At 37.7% G+C, this 14,949-nt stretch overlaps 1 protein-coding gene across 2 annotated transcripts in view; it reads left to right on the top strand.

Moving 5' to 3' along the window:
* Positions 1-14,949, top strand: part of GLG1 (golgi glycoprotein 1) — a 160,196-nt gene that overhangs the window by 90,416 nt on the left and 54,831 nt on the right. For both annotated transcript variants that reach the window (XM_066349412.1, XM_066349413.1), the window contains exons 2-5: positions 1,020-1,052; positions 5,096-5,182; positions 9,498-9,713; positions 14,065-14,268. In XM_066349412.1, coding sequence (XP_066205509.1) covers positions 1,020-1,052; positions 5,096-5,182; positions 9,498-9,713; positions 14,065-14,268 — 540 coding nt within the window. The remainder of the gene's footprint in view (positions 1-1,019; positions 1,053-5,095; positions 5,183-9,497; positions 9,714-14,064; positions 14,269-14,949) is intronic.

Raw genomic sequence — 14,949 nt, 5'->3', positions numbered from 1 at the left:
ATGCTATAGAAACTCAGAGGAAATGGTGCTTTATTATGATATGTATTGTTGTGATGTGTATTGTATCTCCTTTAATGTTATGAACAAGGAAATTAAAGGAGATGTGTATTGCAAAGCTATGTGCAGTATTAAGCATAACCTAGTCATGGAATTGAAAGTTCAAAACTTTTTTGTCACGGAATTGAAAGTTCAAAAATAAATAAACAAAAAAGCCACCCATAAATCAAAAACACCTGTTTGTTTAAGCTATTTAAAATTGGTTTATCTGAACCTCATGGCCATTTGAAACTGATTAAATCCTTTCAGACTTTTTCTACTGTATATTTACTTTGTAAAGATATTAAACAAATACACTATTTTATAACTTGCTTTGCAATTGTACATTAAATAATGTGCAGTGTTGTAAAATTTTTAAAAAAGTTTATTTTATTTCTGGTACATGTATCTGACTTATAAAATAAATGTGTTCATGGCAATATATATAAATTCTGTTTTTAATTATAGACTTGAAAGATTATAGATTCATAGAAGTTACAAACATAGTACATAGAAGTCCTATGTACCCGTCACCTGGCTTCTCCTGATGGTGACAGGTGACTAATTTTTAAATAATAGATGAATCTTTTTTGTCTTCTCTAATAAGCCTGCTTTTTAAATACCTAACTTTCTTTAAAGAAAGGACACCCTTTTTGTGCCTGATCCTTTTTAGCTTTCAGAATTATGAAGTGTCGTACAAGGATCCTTATGTCACTTTGCTTTATTACAAATACATTCTTCTTCATTTTCTCCATTTCCAGATGGTAACATTGATTGGGAAGAGATTATATCTCATCTACTTTCTTGGTGTATTTCTCCCCAGAAATCTTAAAGCTATATAAGCCCCATTTTACGCCTTACATTAATGAAAAAACATGTAGTTGAATATTCAGATTTATTGATTTGAGTTTATTTTGGTGGTGTTTGAAAACTTGAGATTAGAGATTTTTTAAAACATCATCTCTTCTTTTTTTTCCTTTTAGCCTGATAATGAAATTTCTTCAGATTGTAATCATGTAAGTATGATTTTCTTATAATTTGCTATATGTGCTATATATATGTATCTATATATGATGACAAATATTTGGATACTTTTCCTGTTGTTGTGGGGAACATTATGTTTTTTAAATTTTTTAATCTTAAAAAGAGGATAATAAACTTTTTTTACAGACCATGGTAATTTAAAAATACCCTTTCACTGTAGAAACCAGCAAGTTCTGCCAAGTAAAATTTCTATACTTAAGTTTAAGTTTTTCTTTAGCTACCATATGAAGTATTGATAATTGTTTCTGTGCTTATGAAGTTTACAAAATAAATTTCTGTATTTTAAAGTTCTTTCATTTAGTCATCATAAAATCATCTAATAGTTACGTAAGTGACTGTAGTTTCCTCAAAGCCTAAACTGTTTACTCTCTGGCCTTTTGCAGAAAAGGTTTGCTAAACTGCTCTGTCCTATGGATAGCAATATAAATAAGAAAACTTATTAAAGCAGTTTTTTATTTTTGAGAGAGAGAAACATCAACTCATAGTTGCTTTCACTATTTATTTATTTATTTATTTATTTATTTATTTTAAGTAAGAAGAAGGGAGATAGAGAGACAGACTCCCATAGGCACCTCGACCAGGATCCATCTGGCAACCCCTGTCTGGGGTAGATGCTCGAATTAACTAAACTATCCTCAGCACCTGAGGCCAATGCTGGAACCAGCTGAGCTATCCTCAACACCCAGGGCTGATGCTTGAACCACTGGAACCACTGGCTATGATAGGAGAAAAGAGAGGGAAGGGTCAGAATGAGGGGAAGAGAAGCAGGTGACCACTTCTCACATGTGTCCTGACCGAGAATTAAACCCAAGATGTCAGCATGCCAGGCCAACACTGTCCACTGAGCCAACCTGCCAGGGCCTGCTTTTACTTTATTTGTGCATTGATTATTGCTTCCGAAAGAGGGAGCAGAGAGAGAGGAATGCAACTCATAGTTGCTTTCACTTGAGAGTTATGCCTTGAGTTTCCCAACCTGCCTTGACTGGGGCCATGCCAGTGTCCCCTTTCTCAAGCCAGCAACCTTGGGCTTTTCATGCCAGTGACCTTTAGGCTTAAGCTGGGGAGTTTTGGGATCATGTGGACAATTTCCCCACTCAAGCCAGTGACCCCACACTAATGAGCCCTCACTCAGAGCTGGAGACCTCTGGGCTTCGAACTGGCGACCTCAGTGTTCCCTGTTTTGATGCTTTATCCACTGCACCACCACCAGTTAGGCTAAAGCAGTCTTTTAAAAATATTTATTGATTTTTTTAGAGAGAAGAGAGAGAAAGAGGGAGAGAAAGGGGCAGGAAGCATTAACTCTCCCACATGTGCCTTGACCGGGCAAGCCCGGGGCCTCAAACCAGCGACCTCAGCATTCCAGGTCAACGTAAATCAGTCATTTTAAAATGTGTATATATGCTTTGGCCTCACATTTCTCCTTCTGGGAATTTATGTGTAGTTATACTTTAAAAATGGTTTAAAAGTGTCTCTTTTTTTTTAGATTTTATTATTTTTGAAGAGAGCGGAGAGAGATAAAGAGAGGGAGAGTAAAAAAAAGGGGGGAGAAACAAGAAGTATCTACTTGTAGTAGTTGCTTCCTGTATGTGCCTTCACAGGGCAAGCCCAGGGATTCGAACTGGTGACCTTAGCGTTCTAGGTCGACGCTTTATCCACTGTGCCACCACAGGTCAGGCTAGATTAAAAACTATTTATAAAAAGGATATTTGTTATGGCATTATTTATAAAGCAAAAGATTAGGGGGGGAAAAGTCAAAATTCATCAATAAACTCAATCTGGCAGAGAGAAAGCCCAAAACAAAGCTGATGTGTGCCTTAGAGCCCCAAGGGCTAGAGAATATGAAGGATATGAAAGGAAAGTAAGGACAAATAGTATACAGAAAACAGGAGAGCCGATGTCATAAAAAGATTAGGACACACACAGAGAAGAACTTGTGAATGAATATACAAGGGGAAGATGGCCATCTGAAAGAGGAGAGGCCTCAGAAAAATCAGTACTGTCAACACCTTGATCTCAGACTTATAGCCTCCAGAATTGTGAGAAAATAAATTTCTGTGTTTAAGCCACTCAGTCTGTATTTTTATGACAGCCTTTGTGGTTTGGCACTATAATTTTCCCATTATAGGTAATGGAACAAATTTTTTAAAATGAATAACTTTACACTTAATAGGGAGTTCAGGGATGAATTAATGTCATTAAGAAAGAAATAAGATAGTTATGAACAAATTTTTGGCCAATGAAATTGAAAATATTGATGCAGTGGACAAATTCCTAAAAAAATAAACTTAGCAAAACTAATGTAAGAATTCAAAAATATGAATATGGTTATTCATATTAACCCAATATTTATTTTAGAAATTGAATCTGTAAATAAATACCTTCCCAATAAACAAAACTCCAGGACCAGATAGATTTATCGGTTAATTTTTACAAAAATTTAAGGAAGAATAACACCAGTCTTTCAGAGAATAAAAACATGGAAACATTTTCCTGTTCATTATGAGGCTAACAGAACCTTAATATCTCCCAACAAGGATGTAACAAGAAAGAAAACACAGAGCAGTGTCACTCATGAACCATAGATGGAAAAATGGTAAGCAAATTAGTAGCAGATTGAATCCATTAAAATATAAGAAGGGAAATACATCAAGACTGAATTGCTTTCACTCTAGAACTAGGATTAAATTTAATATTTATAAAATTAATTTCAATGAAGAAGAAAAATTATGTTTTCTCAGTAAACATACATATTTAAAAACCATTTGGTTAAATTCAATACTAGTTTTTTGAGCTTTTAATATGGGAAATTTTCCACATGCATAATTAGACTAAAGATTGCAGTCTAGGTTAATCTACAAAAATCAGTCGTATTCCTGTTAAGCAGCAATGAATAATTGAAAATAAAATTAAGAAAATTTTATTTACAGTAGCATCAAAAATGAATCAAATATATAGGAATGAATATAACAAAAGGAATGTAGTTAAGCTTATGGTGTCAAGGTTTTTAAAGGAATGGAGATAAATATGCCTGGAAACTAGACTCTGGCCACTCTCTGTCATAAAAACTGATCTATGAAAGTATTGTTGATTGAGAAATCTGTGGCTAAACCCCAAAAACTAAGCTCACAGTTAGACCTTTTGGTTTAAGCAGAATTTATCTTCTACTACCTATTTATATTTTCTCTGAAAACTTCATCAGGGATTTTTGGTTTTAATCTTTTTCTTGACTTTTAAAAAAAAATTTCCTTAATTAAAAAAAAAAAAAAAGTATGCCCTGGCCAGATAGCTCAGTTGCTTAAAACGTCCTAAAAAGCAGAGGTTGTGGGTTTGATCCCTGGTCGGGGCACATACAGGAACAGATTAATGTTTTTGGTTCTCTTTCCCTTGCTTTCTCTCTGAAATCAATTTAAGAGAAAGAGAGAGTAAGCAGTGAGCCTGATGATGTGGTGGCGCAGTGGATAGAGCATTGAGCTTGGACGCTGAGGACCCTGGTGGTGAAACCCCAAGGTCACTGCCCTGAGCATGGGCTTATCTGGCTTGAGCGCAGGCTCACTAGCTTGAGCGTGGGGGTCACTGGCTTGAGTGTGGATAGACATGACTCCATGGTCGCTGGCTTGAGTCCCAGGTCAGTGGCTTGTGCAAGGGGTCACTGACTTAGCTGGAGCCCCCCGTCAAGGCACATATGAGAAAGCAATCAATGAACAACTAAGGTGATGTAGCTACAAGTTGATGCTTCTCATTTTTCTCACCCTGTCTCTTGCTAAAAAAAAAAAGTCTGAATGGTAGTGTTTTATTTTGCCTGTACCTTTTTATAATCTATAAAATGCAAATACATTTTGTTTTCCTTATATGTTTCTTAGCTGAAGTGTGACTATACTTTATCTGACTTTGTACAAAGAACTTTTATAATTTATTTGTGTGATAGTTTATCATAAATCACTTATATTTGTTATAATTGATGGTAAATTTCATATAATTCTAACTGAAGTTTATTTGTTCTTTCTCTTGTACCTAGTTGTTGTGGAATTATAAGCTGAACCTAACTACAGATCCCAAATTTGAATCGGTGGCCAGAGAGGTTTGCAAATCTACTATATCAGAGGTAGGTTGTAAAAGAATTTTGTGGACATTTAATGTGATAGAAGAGAAAATTACATCTCTTTACCAGACTAGTCATTAAGGGAGGAATGACTCATTCAGTTACTTTACTTTTCTTGGAATTCACATCTGTATTGATTGAAAGATAGAACAAGGACAGTGTAATTCGACTTCTTTTTGTTAACATTCACCTACACTTAATAGTAGGATGCTGTTGATTCAGACAAGTTGATAATCAGGCTCTGTTGGTACCCAGAGAATACAACTGCTTCTGTCATCAGCGCTGCTCTCCCACATTTTATAGTCTGCTTATGTCTGAGGCATACCAGTGTGGTTTCCCCAGGAGGCTTGTAAATATTTCTAAGTATTTTGACTATATAGTTAGATCCATTGAATTACAGAGGCATGTGCTTCAAATAATAGGAGTCAGTATTAAAAAGGTGTATAAAAAGATTATATAGATTGTTATAAATGGATGTTGAATATAAAGACAATTAATGAAAATATTTAGCATTGTAGAGATAGATGCTAATTGGGAAAGTTTTTCAGTTATTTCTCTTGGCTTAGTATGAACAACTAATACTAGTGAAAAATTGTGATATAGAAATTTTTATTGTATTTTTTGTAATCCATGATTGAAATTCTGGGAAGTCAGAGATTTCTGCATATTGATGTATAAGAATCACAAAGCCCACAGGTGCTATTTTCCACCTCAAAGTTAATAATCATAGATCTTGCAACATGTAGATCTGTCCTCACACTACCCTATTTGATGACTTAAATTGGGACCGTTCTGTCCTGAGCTCTTAAGACTCTGTTCCAACCAGATAAGCTCTCAGCTTGTGTTCCTCACTTAAGTCATTATGGGATTTTGTAGAAACTGTTTCTTCCTCAAACCTTCTAATCTTGGATTAGGTATGTTTTATTCTCTGACCCTTCTTCATGTTTACCCTCGGGCTTCAGAATAGAATGTTCTATCTTTGAAACATTGATTTTTAGCTTTAGTTTCAGTATTCCGCTCCTCAGAATAACTTGGCTAGCTATATGACTAGCTATACATACCAGTTTGACTGCCATGGGCGAATGTAACTCAGAGTATATGCAGATTCATCAGAATAATTTCACTCTTTGCTTGCTTATAATATATATGGTCAAAGGGTTTAAAGGAGTGAAGATAGGTATGCCTGGAAACTAGACTCTGGAATCTCTCTCTCTCTCTCTCTCTCTCTCTCTCTCTCTCTCTCACACACACACACACACACACGCTGACTTCCTTATAATACATATGTAATGATAATCCTCTTGTAACTTTTTGGGGTGTTGTGATTCTATAAAAGATTCAAATAACAAGGGCACTCTCCCCTTCCTAGAGGGAGATTGTAACAGGGTCAGGAAAATTAAATATCAGGAGAAACACAGTTAACAAATAGATATTTTATTCTACATCTCCCTTCTATCTTCTTTTTTAATTTTTGGAATACTACTTTCAAGGAGAAAAACAACATCACAAGAATACCTGCAAACCAAGCTTTTATATACTGTCCATGATTGAGCCAAATACTACCTATTTTCCTCCTGCTTCATGTCAGAAATAGAGTTCCCCAGCCACTTCAGGTTTACTCTCAATCATAAATATGTTGATGATTTAATGCTGGTTTTTGCTATTACTCCTAGAAATTTTCCTTTTATCATATTAAACTTCTGTCCAGTAGAATGCCTAAAGAAAAGCATAAACTTCTAATTCAAGCACTATCCTATTTTAGTTGGTGGTGAACTGAATACAGATACCTCTGTGTTTCAGTAAAATCTCAAGTGATTTAAAGTAAATATATGTTTAATTTCTTATTGGGGCTCCGTTCAAATTGTGCTCTTGTTTTTTCTTCAGATTTTTAAACTGCCAGTTACCCACTACTAGAGCCTATCTGTATGCTTCTGCTGCAGTAAAATTTTATACCCAGGTGTCTGCCATTAGTCCTATTTTGTTTTGTTTTTAAATACATGATTTTTTCAGTGGTTGAATTACAAATGATGAGATTTTACAAGGAGCTATTTTCCCTTTCACTTTTGAAAATGAACTCTGTTTTGCTCAAAAAAAAAATTCTGTTCCTGGGAATAACATTTATTAGCCGTCCTTTTAGGCGTTGGGGCAGGCGGGGGTGGGGGAAGAACTCAGGTTAGGCTGAAAGAATGGCATTCATCTTGACTGTTGAATATCCATACTGCCTCTTTGAAGCCAGTGTAAAATTATTTACTTAAATTCCAAAGTTTGCTTCTTTAAAAGTAAACACAACTCTCTGTCTTGAACTGAGTCTTTGACTTGGTCTGGAGTTAGACATAAAGAGACCCAGTGGCCCATAGGGTAGTAAGTGTATCAGATGTCCTCATGCAGCACCTTTTGGGAGAGATTGTTTTTGTTTAGCCCTATAGTACACATTTATGGTAAGTGATGTAATAGTGGAGAATGGTCTCCCTTGATTTCAGAAAACCAATAGAATGAAAAAATTCCCTTCTGATTTATATTCAGAATAAATATTTACATTTGGTTCCTTCCTCTCTTGTCAAACTGCCGTTTTTGTTTGTTTTCATTTATTGCTCTAAATGTAATAATAGGCTTTTTCCAAATAACCTTCTTTTTGTTTCAAACTTGTAACCCTACAAGTGAATTTCACTTTTTTATGCCTGAATTTCAATGTCTTTTGGTTAGTTTGCTCCATTAGAACTTGTGGTTTGATATGCACTTTGCAGGACCCCTAACCATGTGGAATCACTGTGTGCTTGATCTACTAGATTATGTCTAAACCACCCAAATTAGATCTGCAGTGGCTTTTCTCTTCCCAAACTTCTTGCCAGACTGCACTAAACATCACTTTAAACATGATTCTTTTCCAAACCACAGTGGTGAAGCTGAGGTTTTAATAAGTTCAAAAACACATGTCCATATTTGTAATTCATTCAGAACACATTAATGTCATGTCAAGAAGTAATATTATGCCTTTCCTCCTTCCTCCCCTTGGCCATTAGGTTTATCTAACAATACAAGTTTGCTTTGTAGCTTGGCTTGGGACATGCAGCCTGACTTCAGTTTTGCACCTGTTTTTCAGACCTATTCTTTTCAGGCTTCCCCAAACTACGGCCTACAGGCTACATGCGGCCCCCTGAGGCCATTTATCCGGCCCCCCACCGCACTTCCGGAAGGGCCACCTCTTTCACTGGTGGTCAGTGAGAGGAGCACTGTATGTGGCGGCCCTCCAACGGTCTGAGGGACAGTGAACTGGCCCTCTGTGTAAAAAGTTTGGGGACCCCTGCAGATTAATCTCTTCACTGTCCATTGCATTCTTTGCATGCATAAAGGAATTTCTCAGTAGAACCATTTAGAATGTTAAAAGCTCTCTTTAATTATATCTCAGTAAAGCTGGGTTGTTTGTTTTTTGAGAGCAAGGAAGGGAGAGAGAGACAGGAACATCGAGCTGCTCCTGTATGTGCCCTGACCAGGGAATCAAACAGACAACCTCTGCTCTCCAGGACAACACTCCAACCAGCTGAGCTATCTGGGCCAGGGCTTAATTTTTCTTGATTTTTAGAGAGAGAGAGGAAGGGAGAGAGAGGGAGGGAGAAGAGAAGCATTCATTTGTTATTCCGCTCCAGTCATGCATTCTTTGGTTGCTTCCCATGTGTGCCTGACCAGGGATCAAACGTGCAACCTTGTTGTTTTGGGATGACACTCTTAACCGACTGAACTAACCAACCTGGGCAAAGCTGAATTTTTTTTTCCTTTTTTTCCAAGTGAGAGGAGGGGAGATAAGAGAGACAGACTCCCGCAAGTGCCTCTGCCAGGATCCACCGAGCAACCCCTGTCTGGGGCCTATGCTCTGCCCATCTGGGGCCATGCTCGCAACTGAGCTATTTTTTAGCACCTTAGGTGGAGGCTCCACAGAGCCGTCCTCAGTGCCTGGGCTTATGCGCTCGAACCAGTTGAGCCATGCTGTAGGAGAGGTGGAGAAGCAGATGGTTGCTTTTTCTGTGTGCTCTAACCAGGAATCAGATCTTTGACATCCATACGGTGGGCCGAAGTTCTGCTGAGCCAACAAGCCAGGGCAACAAAGCTGAAAATTTTAACAGCTCTTTTAACTACACTTGGACATGAGTTCTATCTAACGTCTTGTAAAAACACATTAATGAGGTATTTCCTAGAGGGCAAAACAATCTGAATAGGTATCACACACCATCAACAAGAAAGTATCAGAAACTCTTTCTTTTGTAAAAGTTGTTTGATGTGAGAACAGAATATTTGTGTAAACCATCCACTTTCTGTTGAGCAGATTAAAGAATGTGCTGATGAACCAGTAGGAAAAGGTTACTTGGTTTCATGCTTGGTGGATCACCGAGGCAACATCACTGAGTACCAATGTCACCAGTACATCACCAAGATGACAGCCATCATTTTCAGTGATTACCGTCTAATATGTGGCTTCATGGATGACTGTAAAAATGACATCAACATTCTGAAATGTGGCAGCATTCGGCTTGGAGAAAAGGTGTGTACTACACTGGCCTCACCAAAGGGGTATTATGAATTAATAAATGAAAAACTTTGTATAACTGGCTTGGGAAAAAAATTTAGGGCTGGAGGTGGCCCTTAAGTTGAAGTTCAGACAGTCTCAATATCCAAAGCTAGTTGACCTGTGAATGCATTTTATCTTTTTGAGACAAAATGTTTCAAAACTATAGAGAAATAGAAGAATTAATGCCTGCTAAGAGTAGTGTTACCTTCAGAATACTAAAACATTTGCTGGTTACCTATAACATTCTCTGGCAAGGCATTTTGTAGTCTTGTGGGAATAGTAGTTGGGTTAGGAGAGACTTGAGTTCTCAAGACTTTCTGTGAATACACCTCACTGTTGCCATTAAAAAAAACTCTCAGCATGCCAGTACAAAGGAAGATTTTTAAATATTAGAAAATTTTAAGATATTTGAAAGAACTTCTAGTTAGAAGAAAGGTACTCTATAAATGTGATATACATAAATATATATATTATCTTCATCATCAGAAGAACTTGTTTTAGTAAAGACAGAAAAGAAAATAACTACCTAAGTAGTTTCTTCTTCCTTAATTATATCTGTTCTAATTTTTATCTTTATTAGTCTGTTGTTCAGAAGGTCACAATGGAGGTTTGACCAGGTTTAATCTGAATTGTTTGCTCAGAAAATATGAGAGAAACTCCTGAGAAGTTAACAGATTCCAGTAAGAAAGGTAGTCCAGGGCCGTGTATGGCATCAGGTATTAATTGCCGTTGTTCATTAATTTGCTGTTTAGGAAATAGGAAGAAAAATAAAATACTTTTGTCTCTGCCCTGTGTATTCATTGCACCATGCTTGGCAGGCTTCCATCGCGGAGGAAAGGGGGCCTGGTGTTGTATGCCAGAGCTGCAAACTGCACGCACAGTTCAGATAAAGGTTTTAGTGCTGGTTATTGTCTTGCTGTCACCAAGTGCCCTTTCCCTCATACCAGCACAGGGCTCTGGCCCTTTCTCAGGGTACCTCTATCTTGAGAGCACTGTGAACTTGGCGTGAAGTTTTCAGGCAGCTAAATAAAAAAGAAGGCCATGGTTTAATAATGAAGGCAGACTTTTTTTCCCTTTCCAGCAGATTCTAGAAATGGCACAGAAGCACTTAAGTCACCCTGATAATTCAGGGAGCTTCTTTGACTTACTTAGGGTTATTGGAGATTATATCCAATTTCCACTTTTACTCTTGTGTGTGTATGTGTGTGTGTGTGACAGAGACAGAGAGAGAGGGACAGATAGGGTCAGACAGAAAGGGAGAGAGATGAGAAGCATCGATTTTTTGTTGTAGCTCCTTAGTTGTTCATTGATTGCTTTCTCATATGTGCCTTGGCCAGGAGGCAACAGCCTGAGCCAGTGACCTTTTGCTCAAGCCAGTGACCTTTGGGCTCAAGCCAGCAACCATGGGGTCATGTCTGTTATCCCACGCTCAAACCACCAACCTCACACTCAAGTCGGATGAGCCCACACTCAAACTAGCACCCTTAGGATTTTGAACCTGGGTCCTCCACGTCCCAGTCCAAAGCTCTATCCACTGCACCACCACGTGGTCAGGCAGCCACACTCACTCTTTTTAAAATCTTCACGTAAGTGTTCCGGACACACTTTTCAGGAATCAGTAATGATACTTTTTCATATTTTTTATTTTATTTTTTTAAAGATTTTTTATTGGTTTTAGGGAAGTGGTAGAGGGAAGAGTGGGAAGCGCCTCAACTCTTAGTAGTTGCCTCTTGCATGTGCCCCGACTGGGCAAGCCCAGGGTTTCAAACCAGCAACCTCATCATTCCAGGTCGACATCCCATCCATTGCACTACCACAGGTCTGGCCAGTACTTTTCCATATTTTTGATTAGTGGTCCATGCTGCTGAGTAGACCATTACAATTCACTTCTCTTTGTAGTTCTTTCCTCTTGGCTGCCAGGATAATCAGTCACTAGTTAGCTTCCCACTAGCCATCTGAATTGTCAACATAAAACCTGCTTTTAGTGTCATGTATGAGTTAAGTTTGCAGTGAATGAAATGATTGCAGAAAATAGTAGTGCTAGAGCCCAAAGACAGAACAGTGAGGGTTGTATGTTAAAATAACAAAAGATGCCTGACCAGGTAGGTGGTGGTGCAGTGGATAGAGCATCAGCCTGGGACACAGAGGATCCAGGTTCAAAACCCTGAGGTCACCAGCTTGAGTGCGGGGTCGCTGGCTTGAACATGGGATCATAGACAATACCCCATGGTTGCCATCTTGAGCCCAAGGTCGCTGGCTTAAGCAAGGGGTCACTTGCTCTGCTGGAGCCCCCTCGTCAAGGCACATATGAGAAAGCAGTCACTGAGCAAGTAAGGATCTGCAATGAAGAATTGATGCTTCTCATCTCTCTCTCTGACTCTCTGTGTCTGTCAAAGAAAACAACAAAATAGAAAAAACATGAGAATCTGCTAGTATACTCTGCTTCCTCATCTTTTTTTGGATCACCAAACCTTTTGAAATTTAATGAAAGCTATGAATCTTCCTTGGGAAAAATATACAAAACCCACATACAAATTTTAGGAGTCTCATAGAACCCCAGGTTTTAGCCAAGCACCTTACATTCTGCAACTTGGATAAGTTTATAAACTTCTCTAAGCCTCTATTTACTCATCCGCACAATAGATATCACCACTCTTTTTTTTCTTTTTATAATTCAGTGAGAGGAGGAGAGAGAGAGACAGGTTTCTGCATGCATCCCAACCAGGATCCACCCAGCAAACCCACTAGGGGGTGATGCTCTACCCATCTGGGGCATTGCCCCATTGCTCAGCAACCAAGCCCTTCTTAGTACCTGAGGTGGAGGCCATGGAGTCAGCCTCAGCACCTGAGGCCAGCTCGCTCTAATCGAGCCATGGCTGCAGGAGGGAGAGAGAGAGAGAGAAGCGGGGTGGGCGTATGGAGAAGCAGATGGGCACTTCTGTGTGCCCCGACCAGGAATCAAACCCGGGACATCCACATGCTGGGCCAACACTCTAGCAGCCAACCAGCCAGGCCAGTACCACCTCTCTTACCACCTCTTCACAAGTCTATTAGGAAAGAATGTAATGTGAAAATTTTCATGAACTACTTGGAAAGTAGTGTGCTATAGAACAACCTCTATTACAACAAAATGGGGAAAAAAACTATACTTTTTCTGGTTGAATTAAAATTTTGTTTAAAGTAGATGTTAGGTATCTTTTTATCATGTACAGATGACTTTATAGGCATGGTATCTTACTATAACAAGATTTTTTATATGTGTGTAAATAAATGATAGCACTGTATTTTCTGCTGCTTTGGCTTGCTGTAGTAATGGTTATAGTACCTCTCAAATTATTGAATCATATCTTTTGAATATAGAAGATTAGGATTGAATAGAAACTATCTAGGGGAAGTTTCTCATTTTGAATGAATGAATACTGTGGTTGCTACGGGGATGATGCATTGTACAATGAAAAGTAATTGGATAGTTTTAGGAAAGCTCTCAAAAGCGGTTTGTATAAGTGATGGTAATCTTTCTAAAATCACATTAAGATAAATCCAAACATCAAAGTGAATATTATACTACAGATTGTACATATTTGGGTCTTTGTGAGCAGAATAGAATAGACGAAAAGAGAAAGAAGAGTCTTTATTATATCTATGGATTCTGTGGTTTGTTTGTTTGTTTTTTTTAACTTGACTAAAAGCACCATATTACTTGGGAAATACTTAGCCTTTCAGAGGTAAATAAACAGATTTATGCAATGTTATTTCAGTATGGACATGAGCTATGATTAGAGCATTCAGCTGATTTAATTCTTTTAAATGTTTCTGACATTTTAAACTTGAAAAACTCAGATTCCTATAATATTTCTAATGCTAACTAAGCTCTACGTAATTTCCCAGGATCTCTATTTCCATTTTTACCGTTCAAGTATTACATTCTAACCAAAGATTATTGACATTTTCTGTAACTTCCATAGTGTGATTGGTTCCTACCTGATTTCTCAATAGAACATCAAGCTCCAGCCCTGGCCGGTAGCACAGTTGGTTAGATTATCGTCCCAATTCGCAGAGGTTGCAGGTTCAACCCCAGTCAGGGCACATTCAATGAAGAGATGGATGTCTCTGCCTCTCTCTCCCCCCTGCCTCTGTCTCAAAAGTCAATAAATAAAATTTAAACACACACACACACACCAGTAACTATATGTTCAGGTTTCTTTTTTATGCAAATGATGTTTATTTGAAAGTCATTGTGAGAGTTTTAAAATATTAGTATCTTTAAAATGAATGAATGAATGAATGAATGAATAATAAAATATTAGCATCCTTACTATTTTAGGATGCACATTCACAAGGTGAGGTGGTATCATGCTTGGAGAAAGGCCTGGTGAAGGAAGCAGAAGAAAGAGATCCCAAGATTCAAGTCTCTGACCTCTGCAAGAAAGCCATTCTCCGAGTGGCGGAGCTGTCCTCAGATGACTTTCATTTAGATCGGCATTTATACTTTGCTTGCCGAGATGATCGGGAACGGTTTTGTGAAAATGTAAGTCAATTCAGAAACTGTTCTTTTTTCTTTTTAAATATTTTTAAGTACTCTATTCCAAAATTTAAACAACAACAACAACAACAAAAACCTAACAGAAACCTCACATGTAGAAAAGCTACTGAAAATGGAAGGTATAACTGGTATCAGGGTAACAGAAAATGATACATGATGCTCAGCTTTGATTTAACATCTAGTTAACATTAGGCTTCTGACAGTCTCCACTCATTTTTTTTTACTTTATCTAACTTCTCAATTTCAGTTCTTAGGAATCTATTTTATCGATAGGAATCCTGTTTTAGCAGGGAATCCCATTCACATCTATTCCATTGCTAAAACTTTTCCGTGTTGCATATTTATAGCTATATGTTTTTGACTAAGATGAAAAAGAACAACAGTTGGCTAGTTTTTAAAACCAAATTCCTGATTATTACCCATAGACCCTTACTGGACAACTAACACTTTAAAAATAAGAGTCTCTATCTTTACAGCACAGAACTGAGCATAACTTGTGTACACTCCCACTGCCTGTTGTTTTTTGATTTAACAGCTTTAACTGTCAAAGCCGCTAATTATAAGAGTTTTATGTTGCAAAAAGGTAGACTCATTGACACATCTCTTGATTCCCTAATTAACAGTCTATCTGGGAATAAATGACAATAGTCAGTCATGGGGGGAAAA

Source organism: Saccopteryx leptura, chromosome 9 (assembly GCF_036850995.1).
Source record: "Saccopteryx leptura isolate mSacLep1 chromosome 9, mSacLep1_pri_phased_curated, whole genome shotgun sequence".
Lineage (NCBI taxonomy): Eukaryota > Metazoa > Chordata > Mammalia > Chiroptera > Emballonuridae > Saccopteryx > Saccopteryx leptura.
This window is presented reverse-complemented; position numbering and strand designations above follow the sequence as displayed.